The sequence below is a fragment of the Leucoraja erinacea genome, chromosome 3 (assembly GCF_028641065.1).
Source record: "Leucoraja erinacea ecotype New England chromosome 3, Leri_hhj_1, whole genome shotgun sequence".
NCBI lineage: Eukaryota > Metazoa > Chordata > Chondrichthyes > Rajiformes > Rajidae > Leucoraja > Leucoraja erinaceus.
The window spans coordinates 79,824,542-79,847,760 of NC_073379.1; the positions used below are offsets into that span (position 1 = coordinate 79,824,542).

Below are 23,219 nucleotides of genomic sequence, written 5' to 3' on the forward strand. Positions count from 1 at the left end.
TTTATAAAACCCTGGGGCTGCGAGAGGTTGCGGAGTGAGACAGTAATTTTAAAACTATTGTTCGAGGCCTATAAAACTAATAATACCTTTTGCGACCGGGTCTTGCAGCGATTTTCCGTTAATGATTTACTAGGCTGAACATCTGCAATTGGAACAGCCTAATAAAAATCGCGTTTTAAACCCGCCTCCTCCAAACAGCGCCAAAATCGCGGACATGGCTTTGGGCAGATGCCCAATGACGATTCAGGTAGGTTTTGTAACATACCTACCTCCTGGCCCTCTCCTGCAAACCGGCCATTCCACTGCTGCTCCCTAAGAGCAGTCTTGCTTAAATTGACTGATAAATTGCCCAATTTACAAACCAATTCCTCAGTTTTCAACTGTTTTCCCTGCACTGACTCACTTCTCCCCTCCCACTCGGGCTAGAGCCAATCAGTCTGATCTCTTGCTAATCTCCTCCTGCTGTTGCTCCCAAATCTACAGCAGTTCTGAGTAAAGTCTGCCTGTGCTTGGCTGCTACTTTTCAACTAAATAGTGTTGATGTTTGACACTAGTTGAGCCAAGATTGGGTTTGTGTGCATCCTTTCGTCAAGATCAGTGTTTGCCTGCCTTAAATCATTAGATGTAAGATGGAGTCGAATTTCTGCAACCACTCAGCTGTGAGAAGGTGGTGCTACAATATTGACTCTCTGGTGAGTTGGAATGCAGTGAGTCAGGGGATGGTGTGACACAAGTGCTTTGGTGACTTCATTTGTCCGGTCACAGAAGCTGCTGCGACTGAGATTCCGAGAAAACAGGTGATATTTTTCCTCCCAGCAACAAAACGAGAGGCTGATCCTCCGGGCAACGGGCGGCGCTGCCGGGCCACGGCGAGGTCAAACACCAGCCGGCTTCTTATTCGCCGGTGTAGGAGGAAGAGGATGAAGCGAGCAGCGAGATAAAGCGAACAAAAAACAGACACACAGTGTTTAAACGGTAGTTGCGAAACCCCGCGGTGGAGCTGGTGCGATTGCAGTGAGGCCGCTGCAAGGAACGAGACGGGCTGGGCAGCCTCTCCCTCGTTAACCCTGGCGCATTTTAATCGGAGCGGGGACCATGAGGAGTTTGCCGCATTTCTGCCGCGGTGAGGTGGTGCGAGGATTCGGCCGAGGCAGCAAGGAGCTGGGGATCCCCACAGGTAACGGCGGAGAGTGAGCGGCCTGGCCCTGGCCCCGGGCCGGGCCGGGACACGACACGACATGCGGGGCTCTCGGCCGCTCGGTGTCCGGCTCCATCAAAGATACAACTTTGCAAGGTCACAACTCAGCGGGCCGGGCAACATGTGTGAGATCAGCATCTGTAGAGAACAGGGATCGATCGGTGACATTTCTGGTCGGGACACTGCTTCAGACTCGGTGATAATATGCGGTGCGGGGGCCTCAGGGTTCCCCGTGTTGCCGTGACATTATTTAATATATAGGGAAGAACTGCAGATGCTGGTTTACACCGAAGATACACACAGAAAGCTGGAGTAATTCAGCGGGTCAGGCAGCATCTCTGAAGAGAAGGAATGGGTGACATTTCGGATCGAAGTCCCCTCAGTCTGTGAAGAAGGGTCTCGTCCCGAAACGTCATCTATTCCTTCCCTCCATAGATGCTGCTGCACCCGCGGAGTTTCTCCAGCATTTTTCTGACTTACTTCCCGCATTGTGTCATTTACTGGAGGTGAGGAGGTGGCTCCGGCGCCGGGCCCGCGGCCGGTTGCTCTGGTTACCGGTGACCCCGGCCGCTGGCCTCACCTCATTGGCGCAGAGGCCCGCCCGCATTGTGACGTCCCTGCCGGGCCTGCCGCTGATTGGCTGCGGGAGAGCACCCGGGTCGCGTCACCGCCGCCGCTTGTCTCCGGCCCAAAGAGACAACAAATGGCAATATTGATCTCTCTAACTTCAAGTAACCCTTGCTTTCCCTCTCTCTCTCCATCTCCACCATCCCCCCTAGTTCTCTGACTAGTTTCACTGTCCTGATTAATTCTACTGATTGCATGGCTCGTTGTCACCTTGCCCTCAGCCAACAATGAACCAATCTACATTTACAAGTTCACGAATGACCGGAGCGGAATTAGGCCATTAAGGCCATCGAGTCTACTCTGCCATTCAATTATGGCTGATCTCTGCCTCCTAATCCCATTTTCCTGCCTTCTCCCCATAACCCCTGACACCTGTTCTAATCAAGAATTTGTCTATCTCTGCCTTGGCACGAGTTCCATAGATCAACTACCCTCTGACTAAAGAAATTCCTCCTCACCTCCTTTCTAAAAGAGCGCTCTTTATTTCTGAGGCTTTGACCTCTGGTCCTAGACTTTACCGCCAGTGGAAACATCTATGCTAATGCCTTTCATAATTCTGTAATAGAAACATAGAAACATAGAAATTAGGTGCAGGAGTAGGCCATTCGGCCCTTCGAGCCTGCACCGTCATTCAATATGATCATGGCTGATCATCCAACTCAGTATCCCGTACCTGCCTTCTCTCCATACCCCCTGATCCCCTTAGCCACAAGGGCCACATTTAAGAGGGAGTTAGATATAGCCAATGAACTGGCCTCAACTACCCTCTGTGGCAGAGAGTTCCAGAGATTCACCACTCTCTGCGTGAAAAAAGTTCTTCTCATCTCGGTTTTAAAGGATTTCCCCTTTATCCTTAAGCTGTGACCCCTTGAAACTAATGAAACAAGTCCCCCTCAACCTTCAAAACTCCAGAGAGTAGAGGCCAAGTGCTGTCACCTTGATCATCGTCTGCTTTGATTTTTCGTATCTTACCCTTCCATATATCTCTATGTCTCCCTCTAATCTGACTATGTCTGAAGAAGGTTCTCCACCCAAAACGTCCCATTTCTGTTCTTCAAAGATGCTGCCTATCCCACTGAGCTACTCCAGCATTTTGTGTATCTTTGGACTAAACCAGCATCTGCAGTTGCTTCCGACATATTTGCGCTGCTTCTTTCACAATACTGGAAATTACCAGTGCCACATGACTAAGGCTGTTGCAATATTTGCACATAACATTCATTTTGTGCATAGATCGAAAAAAGTGCATCAGAATGAGTAGTTAAGGAAAATGTGAATGGAGAGCAGTTTAAAAAAAATCATTGATTGTTTAAAAGTTAAGGGGATTAGAATAAATATTGTTCTAATTTGACTTCACAATTTGTTCCTTTTTAGCTTTGTGTTATTTAGTCTGAATTTAGACCAATATTTGCCACTTGCTAAATTATGAAAACTAAAGTAACACAAGGCAATACAGAAGTATGGTAAGACTAACTGCACTTGATATCAAGGCAGCATTTCTTTTAGAGATACAGCACAGAAACGGGCCCTTAGGCCCATTGAGTCCTTGTTGACCAGCAATCCCCGCACATTAACACTATCCTACACACATTAGGGACAATTTACACGTACACCACGCCAATTAACCTGCATACCTGTACGTCTTTGGAGTGTGGGAGGAAACCAAAGATCTAGGAGAAAACCCACGTGGTCACGGAGAGAATGTACAAACTCTGTACAGACAGCACCTGTAGTCGGGATCGAACCCGGGTCTCCGGCACTGCAAGCTCTGTAAGGCAGCAACTCTACCGCTGCCGCCCTTTTGACAAAATGACATTAAAGAGTCCGGGTAAAGCAATACTCAAAAGACCATGAAATGTGTCAGAGGGTAGTTCACATGGAAAAACTTGTTTACGGTTGTTGGAGGTTAATCTGCTCAGCCATAGGACATCATATTAAGAGTTCCTCAGGCTGGTGCCCTTAATTTCTAAGCATCTTCAGCTGCATAAGTTTTTTCATCTAAAGATCAGAGATGGCAATTTTTGCTGATGTTGCAGCAAATACATGTGGGAAGATAAAGATAATATTCAGCCATCTGCTACTAAAGTGACGTTATATTGTACCACAAATGCCAATGGATAGCCCAAACACCTACCCCTGATATTCATTGGTGTTAACATCGTTGAATTCCCCCCCCCAAAAAAAGTTACCTCTCAGATTCCATTTAAAACTATCCCCACCACCACCTTAAATCTATGTCCTCTTGGTCTTGATTCCCCTACTCTCCGCATTTACCTTATCTGTTCTTCTCATGATCTTATACACCTCTATAAGATCAAGTCAAGTCAAGTCAAGTTTATTTGTCACATACACATACGAGATGTGCAGTGAAATGAAAGTGGCAATGCTCGCGGATTTTTGTGCAAAAGACAAACAACAAAACAACCAAACAAATTATAAACACAATCATAACACACATATTCTTTTACATAATAAATAATAGAAGGAAAAACGTTCTGTAGAGTTAGTCCCTGGTGAGATAGGCGTTTACAGTCCGAATTGCCTCTGGGAAGAAACTCCTTCTCAACCTCTCCGTTCTCACCGCATGGCAACGGAGGCATTTGCCTGACCGTAGCAGCTGGAACAGTCCGTTGCAGGGGTGGAAGGGGTCTCTCATGATTTTGTTTGCTCTGGAGTTGCACCTCCTGTTGTATAGTTCCTGCAGGGGGGTGAGTGAAGTTCCCATAGTGCGTTCGGCCGAACGCACTACTCTCTGCAGAGCCTTCTTGTCCTTGGCAGAGCAATTCCCAAACCAGATGGTAATGTTACCGGACAAGATGCTTTCCACCGCCGCTGCATAGAAGCACTGGAGAATCCTCGGAGACACTCTGAATTTCCTCAATTGCCTGAGGTGGTAAAGGCGCTGCCTTGCCTTACTCACGAGTGCTGAGGCGTGTGATGCCCATGTCATATCCTCAGAGATGTGGACTCCCAGATATTTAAAACAGTTCACCCTATCCACAGGATCCCCATTTATACTCAATGGAGTGTACGTCCTCGGATGATGTGCCCTCCTAAAGTCCATGATCAGCTCCTTCGTTTTTTTGATGTTCAAGAGCACACTTCATCTTCCTGCAATTCAAGGAATAAAGTAATAACCTGCTCAACCTCTCCCTTTAGCACAGGCATTCGATTCCTGGCAACATCCACGTAAATCTTTTCTGCACACTTTCCAGCTTGACATCTTTCCTATGACATGGTGACCAAAACTGAACACAATAATCTTAATGTGGCCTCGCCAATGTCGTGTACAACTGTAACTTGACTACCCAACTTCTATACTCAATAATCTGACTGATGAAGGCCAATGTGCCCAAAGCTTTTTTGACCACCCTATCAAAACAACGATTGTTTTCAATGTTAACAAGACCAAGACATTTTAATGAAGTTTCCCCCTCATTCTGCTATTTGAACACATGGGAATGAAGGGCTCTCACAATCTTTTTTCTCTGTTGCCAGCCGGGCAACCTTGACAGCTTTTTAGGTTGCCAAATGACGGGTTAGGTGGTCATTTAAGACGGTTTGCTTGACGCGTGCGATAATGTGCTTGGACGAAGTGCGTAGTTACCAGTCGGAATTATGCTCAATGAAGCATTCACATATTATGTTCACGAAGGAACTGCAGATGCTGGAAAATCGAAGGTAAACAAAAGTGCTGGAGAAACTCAGCGGGTGCAGCAACATCTATGGAGCGAAGGAAATAGGCAACTTTTCAGGCCGAAACCCATCAGTCTGAAGAAGGGTTTCGGCCGAAACGTTGCCTATTTCCTTCGCTCCATAGATGCTGCCGCATCCGCTGAGTTTCTCCAGCACTTTTGTCTACATTCACATATTATTTCTGCTTCAAATAACTCACAAACTAAACATATTCACCAATCAAGACATGATATATACCACAATGACATGCAGCAACATTATAATACAATATCTTAACTCTTTTTACACATTGCAATTAATGCAATTTCTATTAGTTCTTTCCACTTCCAAACAAAAATGTGGTTGGATTATTCAGCATATGATCAACCTGTGTCAATAAATCCTGGACCATGGTAACATATATGCTTAACCATGCATATGGTTGATGCAAGCATGTTCTCTGTGTAAGACCGAAAATTATCATGGCATGGCCTTAGCATGGGTACAGAAACACTCTCGCTTCTCACATAATTTATCCATAACAAAATATACAGGTTGCAATGAAATTTCTAAAGGCATTTTATGATCATAGCTGTTAAAACCGACTATACCCATCTGACAGGTTAAACATTAAACTAACTGACAAGAGATGGCCAAAGTACATAACTGCAACAAATGTTCTTTTAAACATGTTTAAAGGTGACAAAACAAATAATAACATTGGGAATTAAAACACATTTCATTGTATTCCGTTATCAAACATAGTCAATCTTCGCTCTGAAGACCATGAAGCACAATCTGGTCAGGGAGGGAGGGGGTGTGTGAATCAATGCGGGGTGGATAGATGGCGGGGGGGGGGGGGGGGGGGGGGGGGGGGGGGGGGGAGGGGGTTGAGAAGGCAATCGGTGAGGAATGGATGGATTGAGGCAGGTGAATTAGTACGTGTTGGTTGGAGTATGTAAAATTGTGAGGGGAGAGCACGGGGGATGTCAGTGGTGTTGAATGGGGGGTTCAATACGGGATGGATGGGGGGGGGGGATCAGTACAGGATGAATGGGAAGTCAGTACAGGATGAATGGGGGTAGACAAAAATGCTGGAGAAACTCAGCGGGTGAGGCAGCATCTATGGAGCGAAGGAAATAGGCAACGTTTCGGGTGGAGACCCTTCTTCAGACTGTTCCCCCCCATTCTTGTTGAATGGAGGGATCAATACAGGATGAATGGGGGGGGGGGGTGGGGGTCAGGACAGTGTGGATCGGAGGGTCTGTGCAAGATGAATGGGAGATCACTACAGGATGAATGCGGGGATCAGTATGGGATGAATGAGGGGATCAGTACAGGATGCATGAGGGGATCAGTACAGGATGCATGAGGGGATCAGTACAGGATGCATGAGGGGATCAGTACAGGATGCATGAGGGGATCAGTACAGGATGCATGAGGGGATCAGTACAGGATGCATGAGGGGATCAGTACAGGATGCATGAGGGGATCAGTACAGGATGATGCATGAGGGGATCAGTACAGGATGCATGAGGGGATCAGTACAGGATGCATGAGGGGATCAGTACAGGATGCATGAGGGGATCAGTACAGGATGCATGAGGGGATCAGTACAGGATGCATGAGGGGATCAGTACAGGATGCATGAGGGGATCAGTACAGGATGCATGAGGGGATCAATATAGGATGAATGGAGGATCAGTAAAAGATGAATAGGGAGATCACTACAGGATGGATGGGGGGGATTGGTGCAGGGTAAATGGAGGGCGGGTCAGTACGGGATGAATGGGAGGATCACAGAAGGTAGTTGAGGCCAGTTCATTGGACAAAAGGTAGTTGAGGCCAATTCATTGACTATATTTAAGAGGGAGTTAGATGTGGCCCTTGTGGCTAAAGGGATCAGGGGGTATGGAGTTAAGGCAGGTACAGGATACTGAGTTGGATGATCAGCCATGATCATATTGAACGGCGGTGCAGGCTCGAAGGGCCGAATGGCCTATTACTGCACCTATTTTTTATGTTTCTATCAGTGCAGTATGAATGGAGGGAGAAGTACAGGATGGATGAGAAGGGGGGGGTCAGTACAGGATGCATTGGGGGACCAGTGTAGGATGGATGGGGGGGAATCAATGCGAGGTGGGTAGGGTGATGAATAGATTTGGGGGGGGGGGGGGTAGATGGGGAGGGGATGTCAGTGAGGACTGAATAGAGGAGGGAATGGGGATCAGTGCGGGATGGAGAGGATAGGTCCCAGGATAAGAGGGGTGGAGGGAGGCGTACAAGAGAGAGAGGGAGGAGGAGGTGGGGAGGAAGGAAGGTCAGCTCTCCTCGGACAACATTGCCCCGCTGCCTTGGTCGTCCCTGTCCAACGCCAAAGTGCCGCCGCCAAAGGGGGTGGCGGTTGGGACTCATCGCAACCGCCTCCCCTCCTTTGCCAGCTAACAGCAAGGTGCGGGGCTGAGTGGTGCAGCTCAAAGATCCTATAGTTATAGGATCTTTAGTGCAGCTGCTTCAAATGGCGGAAGGAAGCCTCCCTCTCTCTCTCCCTCCTCCCAGCCTCGGCGTGCGAGAGGGGTTGTTTTGAAAGCGCCATTGGCGGATTGCCAAGCAGCGGCCGTTATCAGGGCGATAGCGGCCGCTGCTTGCAAATCCACCAAAGGCGCTTTCAAAACAACCCCTCTCGCACGCCGAGGCCGGGAGGAGGGAGAGAGAGAGAGAGAGAGAGGGAGGCCTCCTTCCGCCGGGCGGGGTGCGGGAGGAGGAGGAGGTGGTGGAGCCGCTATCGCGCCCGCTGTTGCCAATGTTCAGGGCCCGTCATTCGCTCCGACCCTTCGTCACCACGCACCTAGTATCTTTGCCCCGCACAGCCGCCGCCGACACGAATCGTCACGTTCCTATTCTCCAGAGATGCTGCCTGAACCACGGAGTTACTCCAGTTATTTGTGTCTATCGGTATAAACCAGTATTTGATTGCCAAGCCGGGCAAAATGATTCGTTGTTTAGGTTGCCCGGCGGCACTTTGGGTGGTCAATGGCACCCGGGCAACCGCTAATTTCGAGCCCGAGAATGAAGGACACTATTAAGCATGATGAACAATGCCTGGTCCATCGACCTCCCCACCATCAAGAGGACTTGTAGGAGGAAAAAGACAGTCAACATCATCAAAAACTCTCGTTATTCTGTGCATGCTCTTGTTTAGCTACTACCATCGGGTCGAAGGTATGAAAACTGTGACCAACAGGTTCAAGAACTGCTTCCTCCCAGCAATGACTAGGCTCCTGAGCTCTGCACACCACCAACAGCAATTATGATGTTCTACGGACTGTGCCTTTGATTACACTATTGACTTTGGTTTTGCACTAATATGGTTACTTAGCACCTGTTAATAATTTATTGTATTATTGATTATTATATATTCATCTGGATTATTGTGTTAACACACCTGTTAAGCTGCAGTAAAATAAAATTTGATTGCTTCTTTGCCGATACAGATGACAATTAGACACTTTTACAAGAAATGCAACTGATATAAATGTGATATCAAATATGAAGTGTTGTCATAAAATTGCAATTTGCCTTTCATTAAATATCAATTGCAAGATAAATTTGATTCCATTCTTGTATTTCAATGCAGTATGTCACGATGCCTTAGACAAAATGTTTAAACAAACTATTTAACTTCACTCTGAACTGTTGGTGTGTATTCATATTTGTTCATGTGTGGCACCATTTTACACTTCAAATGAAACAAATGGGGTTTTACAATTAACCAGGTGCATTTTGTGGGGGGTTTTTATGACACCACGTTAAGATAGTCACCTCAGTGATTTATGGGTGATGAAAATTGAGGCTTCATTGCCTAGTGAGTGTGAAACTAATTGGTTTCATCAAGTAAAGTGACCATTTAAATCCTTAAAATCATTTAATCCTTAATATATGATTAGTTGAGCTAGGTTTTCATCTCTGTTAGGAAAGATTGTAGGTTTCATGACTTCCATGGGTTTACACATTAACGCTAAGATTGTACCACCTTTGTTGGTTACAGCCCACAAGTATTCATTATTTTCTAGTGTATAGAGATATGTTGAACAAAACTTACTTTCTTTTGTTTAATTTTTCCAGCAAATTTTCCAGAAACTGTTGTGGACAACCTGCCCGGAGACATCACTACTGGCATATACTATGGCTGGGCTTCTGTCGGCTATAGAGATGTACATAAAATGGTCATGAGCATTGGTTGGAATCCGTATTATAAAAATATAAAGAAGTCTATGGTAACCTTTTTTCCTTTCATATTTGGAATATTTGTCTATCATTGATTTTGTTGAAGGTTCATGATGGTTATAGCTGCAAAAATATATATATATATTTACGCATTTTGTTGTCTAGTCCCTGCAATTTCTGTGTGAGGACTGGCAGTGAATGTCAACCATTCATTTACATTGAGAAATATAGTGATTTTTTTTTTTGTCAATTGACAAAGATCACCACTTAAACCCTTACTTACCTTCCTTGCTGAGATTTTGTTCTCTAGCTCTAATCTTCTGTTGCCATTATGTCCTGGCATCTAATTTCTAAATCCTCTCAAAACCATTTAGTTTATTATTGTCACATGTACCGAGGTATAGTGCAAAACTTTTTTGTTGCGTGCCATCCAGTCAGCGGGCATACAATGCACGATTACAATCAAGCCATCCATCTTGTATAGATACACGATAAAGGGAATAACGTTTAGTGCAGGGTAAAGTCCGATTAAAGATTGTCTGAGGGTCTCCAATGAGGTAGACGGGAGGTCAGGACCGCTCTCTAATTACTGAGAGGATGGTTCAGTTGCCTGATAACAACTGGGAAAAAACTGTCCCTGCATCTGGTGATATCCGTTTTCATCCTCCTTTACCCAGGGTATTTTGGTCTCAATACCCTGGTGATGTTTACTTCCACTAATTTACAAGTTGCTTAGCATTATGAGGGTGAAATTGAAACCAATTTGCCAGATGCCAATATATTAGAATAACCAAAACATTGCTGGATATACTTAACTGGTCAGACTGTTTCTGCAGAGAGGGTAAGAAAAGTTGATGTTTCAGATAATTGGAAATAGCCAGATTAATGAGAGAGTATCAGACTGAAAATGTGAAGATTGTTGGTACGCACATGGGTTTCTAGCATTACTAGTTGGGCTAATAAAGCTGTTTCTGTATACTTCTAGGATTAGAGAGGGAGAGGGGTAGAGATGGAGGGTGAGGACAACTTGTTCTATTTGATCTCATTTGATGGTGCTCGCCAGGTTGATTGCATTCGTGGAAACACGTGAAGGTTGCAATCTGCCACTCCTGTCCCATTGTGATGTCATATGTAAATGAGAACCATTGTGATTGGACATCTGTGAGATGGCACTGTGACATCAATGGAAAGTGCTGCAAGAGTCTCCCACTGAAAAGCAGTTACTTTTTTGAAATAAACGATTAAAACTTTATTTAAAAATTGGAAATATAAGTTGGAATGCGACGGGAAGATGTTTATCCTGTCCTGGGTGAAAATGTGAATACCATGTGAAAATGGGAAGGATGTAGCCAAGCGTTTTGGAAGAAGATACAAATTAAGGAGGTTAAAAGAATGCCAACACAACCCTGCATACGCACAGAAATTTAGAATGTTGAGAACAAAGGGAAGAGTTTTAGTATAGTACTAGACCAAGTGGGACCCGTCGGGGGGGGGGGGGGGGGGGGGGAGAAAGGGAAGGGGAGAGAGAGGGGGAGGGGGAGGGGCCAGGGGGGAGACAATAGACTAGATCTTTCCAGTCAACTTTGGTCACCTCATGTCCCCATAGTCCCCTTTATTCAACTGCAACACTGACGCCTCCGATCTACCCTTCTCCCTCTCCAATTGTAGATGAAACCTGATCATGTTATGGTCACTGCCTCCTAATGGCTCATTAACCTCGAGGTCCTTTATCAAATCCGGTTCATTACATAACACTAAATCCAGAATTGCCTTCTCCCTGGTTAGACTGCAATACAAACTGTTCAAAGAATCCATCACAAAGGCACTCTACAAAGTCCCTTTCTTGGGGTCCAGTACCAACCTGATTTTCCCAGTCTACCTGCATGTTGAAATCTCCCATAACAACCACAGCATACTTTTACTACATGCCAATTTTAACTCCTGGTTCAACATGCTCTATGTCCAGGCTACTGTTTAGCCTGTAGATTAGTTCAATTAGGGTATCTTTACCCTTACAATTCCTTAGTTCTATCCATACTGACTCCACATCTCCTGTTTCAATGTCACCCCTTGCAAGGGAATGAATTTCATTCCTCACCAACAGTGCTACCCCACCCCCTCTGCCCACCTGTCTGTCTTTTTGATAGGAGGTATACCCTTGAATATTCAGTTCCCAGCCCTGGCCCTCTTGCAGCCATGTCTCAATAATTCTCACAACATCATACTTGCCAGTTTCTAACTGAGCCTCAAGCTCGTCCACTTTATTTCTTATAATTCGCGCATTCATATACAGCACTTTGACCTCCGTATTCACTTCCTCCCTCGCACCGCTCGCAATTGGCCCTGACCTTATTCTGTTGTCCATTCTCGAGCTTTCCTTCCCTTTAATTTGACAATCTTTTGTAATTTTTCCTGCAGCCACTTTCCCTTCATCTCCATCTCTATACTCCCAATTTGTCAATCCCTCCCCCCCACTATTTAGTTTAAACCCACACGTGTAGCCCTAGCAAACCTGCTGCCAGCATGTTGGTCCCCCTCCAGTTAAGGTGTAACCCGTCCCTTTTGTACAGGTCACCCCTACCCCAGAAGAGATCCCAGTGGTCTATAAATCTAAATCCTTGCTCCCTGCTCCAGCCCCTCAGCCACACATTCAGATCCCCTATGTCCCTGTTCCTGTACTCACTAGCACGAGGTACTGGAATCAATCCAGAGATAACCACCCTAGAAGTCGGAATTTCAGTCTTCTTCCCAACTCTCTGAAGTCATGTTGGAGAACCTCCTTCCTCTTCTTCCCGATGTCGTTTGTGCCTACTGCAGGCTGGACTTGAACTCGGCGAGCGGAGCGCACGCTGAGCGGATGGGGTGGGGCAGATGCTGAGCGGGTGGGGTGGGGGGCACGGCGAGCAGTTTGGGCGGACGGTGAGCGGTGGGCAAATAAAGGACTACGTGTCGGGGGGGGTGGGACGTCACTCGCAACACGTGAAACAGCGCAGGGCGTGTGCCGCAGACCCATTGTGACGTCATCAGCGAGACCATCTCGTTTAGATTCAAAGTAATTTCAGATTTATGAACATTTTGATTAATAACTCGAGAAATAATGCATGAATCTTTCAGATAAGAGAGTCCATGAGATAAATCTCTATTTTGGAGTATTATTCACGGTATAGGCTTTAAAAATGAGGAGGTGCAGAATGCAATTTGTGTGTTGCACCTTGTATGAATCATCAATTCTAGTGGTAGGATGGGTGCGGAAGGAATTTCTGAATAAGCAAATACCATTAAATCAGAAATTTACTTTTAATTGATCCAGAGCTTTAGACCCACTTTGATCATTCCAAAGATCTGGAAGGATTAGCTGATTCAGGTTGTGAAATAATATGTTGAGTTGCCTTGAACAAATAAGCCATTTCGGGTAGGGATTTTGGGGTGTGCAGTTGTATTTCACTGGTAGCAATTAGAATTCATGAAATAATAGTTAATGTGTTCAGCTAGGAATAACACAGCTATGCAAGTACTTTAAAATTCTAGTTCTATTATCTCTTTTCAGGAAACACATATTATTCATACTTTCAAGGAAGATTTTTATGGAGAAATTCTGAGCATTGCTATTGTTGGATATATCCGTGCAGAGAAATCTTTTGATTCATTAGGTAAGATTTATTCTTGCTTTATTATTGTCATGTATGCGGAGGTACAGGGAAAAATGTTGTGCTATTCAGTCTTATTCTATACATGAATTTAGGCATGCCATTACAAAATTAAAATACCAGAGGGAAGAAAATAGTCTTATCACAGGGTATATACAGATAATAAAAAACGTGCGAGGGATGCTGTGGTAAGTTGGGAAATGCAGACTACATCCTTGCATTATGTGAGAAATGCTTGCGACAAAGGCAAAGCAGTTATAATGGGTGACTTCAATCTACATATAGATTGGGTGAATCAAATTGGCAGGGGTGCTGAGGAAGAGGATTTCTTGGAATGTATGCGGGATAGTTATCTAAATCAACATGTAGAGGAACCAACGAGAGAGCTGGCTATTTTAGACTGGGTATTGAGTAATGAAGAAGGGTTAGTTAGTAGTCTTGTTGTGCGTGGCCCCTTGGGCAAGAGTGACCATAATATGGTTGAGTTCTTCATTAGGATGGAGAGTGACATTGTTAATTCAGAAACAATGGTTTTGAACTTAAAGAAAGGTAACTTTGAGGGTATGAGACGTGAATTGACCAAGATAGACTGGCAATTGATTCTTAATGGGTTGACGGTGGATATGCAATGGAAGGTATTTAAAGACTGCATGGATGAACTACAAAAATTGTTCATCCCAGTTTGGCAAAAAAATAAATCAGGGAAGGTAGTGCATCCGTGGATAACAAGGGAAATCGGGGATAGTATCAAAGCAAAGGATGATGCGTACAAATTAGCAAGAAAAAGCAGCATACCGGAGGACTGGGAGAAATTCAGAAACCAGCAGAGGAGGACGAAGGGCTTAATTAGGAAAGGAAAAATGGATTATGAAAGAAAACTGGCAGGGAACATAAAAACTGACTGCAAACGTTTTTATAGATATGTGAAAAGAAAGAGATTAGTTAAAACAAATGTAGGTCCCTTGCAGTCAGAAACAGGTGAGTTGATCATGGGGAACCAGGATATGGCGGACCAATTGAATAACTACTTTGGTTCCGTCTTCACTAAGGAAGACATAAATAATCTGCCGGAAATAGCAGGGGCCCGCGGGTCAAAGGAGTTGGAGGAATTGAGTGAAATCCAGGTTAGTCGGGAAGTGATGTTGGGTAAATTGAATGGATTAAAGGCCGATAAATCCCCAGGGCCAGATAGGCTGCATCCCAGAGTACTTAAGGAAGTAGCTCCAGAAATAGTGGATGCATTAGTAATAATCTTTCAAAACTCTTTAGATTCTGGAGTAGTTCCAGAGGATTGGCGGGTGGCAAACGTAACCCCACTTTTTAAGAAGGGAGGGAGAGAGAAAACGGGGAATTACAGACCAGTTAGTCTAACATCGGTAGTGGGGAAACTGCTAGAGTCAGTTATTAAAGATGGGATATGTAAAGAGGAGTCATGAACACACTGTGTCTTTACTACTTTATTGATATCACATACCGTTGCTGCCCTAGCTGTACGTGGTCTGTCACCGGAGCTAGAGAGGGATCAATGGGTGGGGAGGTTGCAATTATACTTCTGATATGGGGAGTGGTTAGTAGTGGTGAGGTCACTATATTAAAGGTACATGCACATGACATCTACATCCTTCCCCTTGGAAACAAAGCAATACAGTAGTGACGGGGCGACCATGTCTCATGCGCTACGAGCATGTAAGCAAACAGTTAAACAAACAGATGAGCAACCAGCTAAGCAAAATCACCATAGCGGACAGGCGGCTTAACCAGCCGGCCGGACCGGGTACGCAGCTCGCCATCTCCCCCCTCTGCAGGAAGAGCAGGAGCCGGATCTGGGGCGGGCGACCGAACCGGGGACCCTGGAGGAGAAGGAGTCGGCGGAGGCAGAGGAGGGGACGCAGGCGCAGCAGCGGTTGGACGGGCAGGGGAACGAGGGCTGTCAGGCGGAGAGCGGGGCTGGACGAGCTGAGATGGCAGGGAGCGAGGCATGCGTGGGGCGGCGGGCAGTGTAGCGGACAACGGAGGGGAGAAAGGGTCGGCAGGCGGTGGTGGGGGCTCGTTGACAAGCCGCAGATGTTGGCGGGACCGGCGGTAGATGGTACCGTCGTGGTCGACCAGGTAGGACCGCGGCCAACCAGCATCACCGACGACGGTGGCAAGTTTGGAGTGACCGGAGGGGGGCTGCATCCGGACGACTTGGCTGGGGAATAGACGCGGCAGGGGACGGCAGGACTGGTCGTGGGAGCGCTTTTGCACTGCGTGCTTGAGGGCAATGCGCTCCTGGACAGTAGCAGGCTGGAGAACAGAGGGCACGAGGGACTGCTGGGTCACAGGGAGTGGAGGTCTCGTTGTGCGAGCCATCAGCCGCTGAGCTGGCGAGCCCAAGGCAGTGTCACGGGAGATGTTCCGAAGATTGAGGAGGGCCAGGTAAAAATCAGATTTGGACAGTCTGCAATGCTGCAGCAAGTCCTTAGCACTGCGGACAGCGCGCTCCGCCAGGCCGTTGCTTTGCGGGTACTCTGGACTGCTGGTGTAGTGTCGGAAGTTCCAACTGGCAGCGAAACCCCAAAACTCGGCACTGGTGAACTGGCTGCCGTTGTCAGATTGGAGGCTCGCCGGGGAGCCGAAAGTGGCGAAGTGGCGGCGCAGCTTCCCGATGACGGCCGAAGAGGTGAGGGAGTGCAGCTGGTCCACCTCGAACCAGCTGGAATAAGAGTCAACGAGGACCAGGAAGTGCTTGCCACGCCATTCGAAAATGTCAGTGGCGACTGCCATCCAGGGCAGTTCAGGGGCAGGCTGTTGCAGAAGCGGCTGACGTTGCTGATGGGGAGCGAGGCTATTGCAGGTAGCGCAGGCGGAGACCCTCTCCCGGATGTCTTGGGCCATGCCGGGCCAGTAGAACTGACTCTGGGTGTGGGACAGAATGGCCTCGGCCCCAGGATGACCGCGGTGGGCAGCTTGAAAATAGTGGTCCCGCAGCGCGGCGGGCACAACGACTTTGTGTCCTTTCACCACCACACCGTCGTGCAGGACAAGCTCGTCACGGACCAGGAAGTAGGGCACGGCACCGGCCGGCAAGGATGAACGGCTGTCAGGCCAGCCCTGTCGGATGACGTCGGCAAGCTGCTGCAGGGCAGGATCCTTGGCAGTGTGCTTGACAAGGGACTGCATCTGCTGTGAAGGCACAATGTTAACGTTAAGCACCATCAGGTCAGACGATTCGTATGGGTGGCGATCAGTGGACGATAGTGGTGCGCGGGACAGCGTGTCGGCCATGAACATGTCCTTGCCCTTGCGATACACAATTTTAAAAGTGAAGCGCTGTAGCTGCAGCATCATGCGCTGCAGCCGGGAAGAGGCAACGTGGATCGGCTTGTTTAGGATGGTGACCAACGGCTGGTGGTCGGTCTCGATCGTGATGTTGTTGCCCAGAATGTAGTCCTTGAACTTGGAGCAAGCAAATACCTCGGCAAGCAGTTCCTTCTCAATCTGAGCGTAGCGTTGCTCGGCAGAGGTCATGGTGCAGGACGCATAGGAAACGGGCAGCTGCCGGCCATCGTGGAGCTGCAGGCAAGCGGCACCCAGACCAAATTTGGAAGCGTCGCAGGTGAGAACGATGGGACTATGTAGATCGAAGAATTTGAGAGTGGGGGTACTGACTAGTCTAGACTTCAGGACGTCGAAGGCACGTAGGTGTTGCGGGAACCAGGCCCAGGCAGTGTCCTTCTTGATGAGCTCCCTCAGGGGCGCACTCAGCTCGCTGAGGTCGGGGATAAATTTTCCCAGGTAGTTAACCATGCCCAGGAAACGCTGCAGGCTGGGCACATCGGTGGGTGAGGACATCCCGGAGACAGCAGCCGTTTTTTGCGGGACAGGCTTCAGCCCCGAGGCAGTAAAAACGTGGCCCACGTAAGTGACCTCCGGGACGCGGAAACGGCACTTCTTTGGGTTGAGCTTGAGGTTGATTTCACGGGCCCGATCTAGGACTTGACGGAGGTGGAGGTCGTGCTTGGCCACGTCCTTACCGTAGACCAGAATTCTGGTCTCCAATTGGAGGCGTGGGTTCGTATCCCACTTCTGACACCATGTAAAGAGGATTCATGAACACTGTGTCTTTACTACTTTATTGATATCACATAACCGTTGCTGCCCTAGCTGTACGTGGTCTGTCATCGGAGCTAGAGAGGGATCAATGGGTGGGGAGGTTGCAATTATACTTCTGATATGGGGAATGGTTAGTAGTGGTGAGGTCACTATATTAAAGGTACATGCACATGACATCTACAGGATAGCAGCACATTTGGAAAGTGGTGAAATCATTGGACAAAGTCAGCATGGATTTACGAAAGGTAAATCATGTCTGACGAATCTTATAGAATTTTTCGAGGATGTAACTAGTAGCGTGGATAGGGGAGAACCAGTGGATGTGGTGTATCTGGACTTCCAGAAGGCTTTCGACAAGGTCCCACATAAGAGATTAGTATACAAACTTAAAGCACACGGCATTGGGGGTTCAGTATTGATGTGGATAGAGAACTGGCTGGCAAACAGGAAGCAAAGAGTAGGAGTAAACGGGTCCTTTTCACAATGGCAGGCAGTGACTAGTGGGGTACCGCAAGGCTCAGTACTGGGACCCCAGCTATTTACAATATATATTAATGATCTGGATGAGGGAATTGAAGGCAATATCTCCAAGTTTGCGGATGACACTAAGCTGGGGGGCAGTGTTAGGTGTGAGGAGGATGCTAGGAGACTGCAAGGTGACTTGGATAGGCTGGGTGAGTGGGCAAATGTTTGGCAGATGCAGTATAATGTGGATAAATGTGAGGTTATCCATTTTAGTGGCAAAAACGGGAAAGCAGACTATTATCTAAATGGTGGCCGATTGGGAAAGGGGGAGATGCGGCGAGACCTGGGTGTCATGGTACACCAGTCATTGAAGGTAGGCATGCGGGTGCAGCAGGCAGTAAAGAAAGCGAATGGTATGTTGGCTTTCATAGCAAGAGGATTTGAGTATAGGAGCAGGGAGGTTCTACTGCAGTTGTACAGGGTCTTGGTGAGACCACACCTGGAGTATTGCGTGCAGTTTTGGTCTCCAAATCTGAGGAAGGACATTATTGCCATAGAGGGAGTGCAGAGAAGGTTCACCAGACTGATTCCTGGGATGTCAGGACTGTCTTATGAAGAAAGACTGGATAGACTTGGTTTATACTCTCTAGAATTTAGGAGATTGAGAGGGAATCTTATAGAAACTTACAAAATTCTTAAGGGGTTGGACAGGCTAGATGCAGGAAGATTGTTCCCGATGTTGGGGAAGTCCAGGACAAGGGGTCACAACTTAAGGATAAGGGGGAAATCCTTTAAAACCGAGATGAGGAGAACTTTTTTCACACAGAGAGTGGTGAATCTCTGGAACTCTCTGTCACAGAGGGTAGTTGAGGCCAGTTCATTGGCTATATTTAAGAGGGAGTTAGATGTGGCCCTTGTGGCTAAGGGGATCAGGGGGTATGGAGAGAAGGCAGGTACGGGATACTGAGTTGGATGATCAGCCATGATCATATTGAATGGCGGTGCAGGCTCGAAGGGCCGAATGGCCTACTCCTGCACCTAATTTCTATGTTTCTATGTCTATGTTTCTATGAGGACCATTCTGTAGTCCAATACCAGCAGGGAAGAAGCTGTTCCTGAATCTAGAGATTGCTTTCAAGCTTTTTAATCTTCTGCCCGAGGGGAGATGAAAGAATGTACGAGGTATAAATGGTCCTCCATGATGGTGGCTGCTTTTCCAAGGCAACGTGAAGTGTAGGTGGAGTTTATGGAGAGGCTATTATCTTGGTTTCTCATTTGTGTCTGTGTCCCTTTAATAACTGAATCACTATAACTCTCCTTGTCTCTATCCTTCCTTGCTGTGCTTCAGAACCAATTTGATGCCACAAACCTGGCTCTGCTACTGCTCTCCCCTGTCATTCCCTGCAACTGTATTTGAAATAGTCTTTGTTATTGAGGGAAATGATCATCAGGGAATCCTGCGTTCTCTGCCCTCTTCCTCTCTTGATGATCACCCAACTTTCTGCCATCTGCACCATTGGTGTGACAAAATTTTTGAAACTCCTACCTATGATGCTCCTAGCGTCATGAATGCTCTTGCGTGAGTCCAACTGCCGCTCATGCTGCTCAATGACGTGAGGTGGGAGCTGCAGATGGGTACACTTTGTGCATGCTCTCAGATTAGGGTTCTTGTAGTTAAAATCAAAGTTTAATATGGGGTATGACAAGATCCCAGGGATGATTTAGTTTTAGTTTTAGAGATACAGAATGAAAACAGACTCTTAGGCCTGCGAGCTTCGATAATTAATTATCCTTAGCTGTTTCCACCATGTCATTTCAATGTTACATTGCATGTTATATTCACTACTAGCCTTGTATTATTTATACTTTGAGCTAGTCATAGAGTTATTGAGGTTTCACTTGTATTGAGGAAATGTTCAATGCTGTGGAAAAACGTCACAGCTGTGTGATCATTACCAGAATTTTAAATTTAGTTTTGTTTAGACGTACAGCGTGGAAACGGGCCCTTTGGCCCACCGAGTCCGCGCTGACCACGATCACCCATAGTTCTATCCAGCACTCCAGGGACAATTTTCAGAAGCCATTAACCTAAAAACCTGCATGTCTTGGAATGTGGGAGGAAACTGCAGCACCTGGAGTAAACCCACAAAGTCACAGGGAGAACATACAAATTCCATACAGACAGCACCTGTAGTCAGGATTGAACCTGGATCTCTGGCGCTGTAAGTCTACCGTTGCACCACTGTGCTGTTATTGAAATGTTAAGACATGTTCTGTGTTGGGTCTTTTAATTCTTACTGCTTTTCTTTAGATCACTGTTTGTTTTCGCATCTCGTTTCAGATTCCCTAATCACAGCCATCTATAGTGACATATCTGAGGCAAAAGAGAAATTGGATTTGCCAGAATACCAAAGTATGAAGGATGAAAACTTCTTCAGGCCCATTGAAAACAAAATCATGAATGGCCATTGACCAAGTTGAAAATAGAGCTTGTGTAACCTTTTTCTCTTGTATCGTTTAAAGTGTATTTTAGTAATTATCTAGATTCTGATTTTAACTGTGCGAATATCTGACCAGATTTTCCATTTGACAGATTTAGTAGACAATTAAACTCATCCTCAAAAGAATAATTTTTGCAAAACATAATTGGATGGATGTGAGAGTAGCTTAAGTTTTCCAGATTTGCATTTGCAACTTATTTGACTACTGAAATCCTGGTGATTATTATAGTCTTTGTTTTTTAGTGAATCAGTTACTAAAAAGTGATTCCTTGAGGAGGTTGGAATTTCTTGTTGACTGCCTAATGAGCCTTTATGACATTTATTTATTTAAATGGGGTATAATTCAGCATGTTAATGTGGAAGAATATCAAATGGTCATGTTGAGAATCATTACTGATATCTTTAGTAATTTCTTTTTTGTTGCTAATAGCACTTGTTCAGATGGAAAGAAAAACAAATCCCGAAGCAGCCAAATTTGATGCCGTTTTGTGGAGAAATGTATTAATTGCATTTTAAGCTGGTAACTTAGCTACCTCGGAATATGATTGGAGAAATTCTTCACCCATCCATCTTATCCAGTAATTGATGTAACTGATGACAAATGCCTTGCGTAGTGCATTCATGAAGTACATGCTTTCGGCCAGTGATTCGACAGTAACATAATTACTGTTGCTTTAGGCTATGGAGCCAGTACTGTTTGATGCAGGTTGTGTTCCCCAGGGGGAAAATAGAGGAGGAAAGCTTCCTTTACATTAAACCTATTGGCTACCTGTGGCCAGCTGTTTCTAATGACTATGTAAAGGTCTGAATTTGCCTGATGTCAGCTCAGGCTTCCCAGCACAGGACAAATCATGCTATCAAATCTTACTTTCCAGTTGCTATTACAACTTTCTCATTAGACTCTTACATGTTTTTTTGTATCAATCACTAAAGAAAAGCAACAAAATCATCCTTGTAATTGTCTTTATTCACTTGCTCTGTATCATTAAAAATACTTTGCCACAATTTCTGCTAGTTACAATCAAAATTGGTAGCCGTTACTATCCAGGCATCATCAAATATCTGGTAATTTTGTGAAAATTATATATCCACTGCCATCAATCAAACATCATCAAATGATTTTTCTTCCTTTTGTCAATGTGTATTACTGTGTAATGTAGATCAGCATTTTACAGATGTGTCTTTACTGCACCCATCTGATCTGGCATAGATTGACTTGTGGATAATCAATAGCATAGGAACCAGAGAAAATATTCTATTCCAGATTTGAGATCAAGGCATCTTTTCAACCTACATTTTTCCCTAAATGCTGTCCACCTATGGTGGAATTGCATTGTTTTTGTGGTAGAGTGCCATAAAAAAATAAATCGGTATGTCTGCCTCCGTCCAACACTGAACTGTGAGAAAGTTAGTGTCACCACTGATCACTAATTCATGTCGTCACAGAATTATATTGTTTTTTTTGGGCTCCAAGTGCCCTTTTGAACACTAAATGTTCCAAGGTGAAGTTTGGAAAAGATTTGGTGAGTAACTTCCCTTTGTGTCTGGTTTTTTAACTGCAGGCATTTCTCTGAAGCCCTGGGAGAAAATACAAACTCTTGTCAGTGTATAGCTGATGCTAACTTTATAAAATGTGATTTGGTCATAGGATCAATCATATATGAAGTTTTATCATCTTAAGAAGGAAATTGTCAGAAGTTCCCATAGAGTGGGGAAAGCCCAAATAAATAGAGGGAATTGTTCCATAGTGTATTAAGACCTTTATTAAGTCGTAGTTCTGCAATACTTCAATTGGAAAGATATAATTTAGAATACAAGACATTGGAGAGCTGAAGGACCTTTAATGGGATATAACTTTGCAAGCTGAACCGTCTACATTTGTAATTAATTGTCTTGGCTTCCTCTGTTGCATTTATAAGTGTTAACCATGCAGATGCAAAATAATTCATTAAAAAATATATTTATATAATGGATTCCTGAAAAAAATATTGTTAAATGTTACTAATTGCCAGGAATGTGCATTGTCTGCGAAATGTTAAAAAAAAAATACACCACCTATAGCCACCCACAATAAAAACTCATTTTCATGTGCTATTTATTTAAAATTTAAGACCAAAGAGGTGGCATGTATTTTTCTTTGATTTAAATAGATTTCTTAAACTATGGAATGTGTAATGATTATTTTTGTAATTATACCATAAATTCTTGGCCTCCTTAACTATTTTAATTTCTAGATTTTAAGTAGCTAGTCTTTACAAAGTTTTTACATTTTAGAAAACAGAGCAATTTATTGCCTCAACACAGGTAGATCCTGAACACAATAAAGACAGAACTTTATCAAAATCTAAAGTTTTGGGGATTTTTTTTAATTCCTCCTGATAGATCAACAGAGATGAACAAGCTTAAAGCACCCTCTCTCCAACTAAAGCTAGCAGATGCGTCATTCAATAGACAATAGGTGCAGGAGTAGGCCATTTGGCCCTTTGAGCCAGCACCACCATTCAATGTAATCATGGCTGATCATCCACAATCCGTACTCCCTTCCTGCCTTCACCCCATATCCCTTGACTCCGCTATCTTTAAGAGTTCTATCTAACTCTCACAATCCGTACTCCCTTCCTGCCTTCACCCCATATCCCTTGACTCCGCTATCTTTAAGAGCTCTATCTAACTCTCTTGAAAGCATCCAGATAACTGGCCTCCACCGCCCTCTGATGCACAGAATTCCACAGACTCACCACTCTATGTGTGAAAAGGTTTTTCCTCATCTCTGTTCTGTAATGG

General features: G+C 45.4%; 1 protein-coding gene across 1 annotated transcript; it reads left to right on the top strand.

Moving 5' to 3' along the window:
* The first annotated feature begins 779 nt into the window (after positions 1-779).
* rfk (riboflavin kinase) lies at positions 780-22,404 on the top strand. The gene is made up of 4 exons (XM_055633050.1): positions 780-1,177; positions 9,626-9,777; positions 13,275-13,377; positions 20,276-22,404. Exons 1-4 carry the CDS (start codon positions 1,096-1,098, stop codon positions 20,404-20,406), a joined length of 468 nt encoding a protein of 155 aa, XP_055489025.1. The 5' UTR covers positions 780-1,095; the 3' UTR covers positions 20,407-22,404.
* Positions 22,405-23,219: the final 815 nt, after the last annotated feature.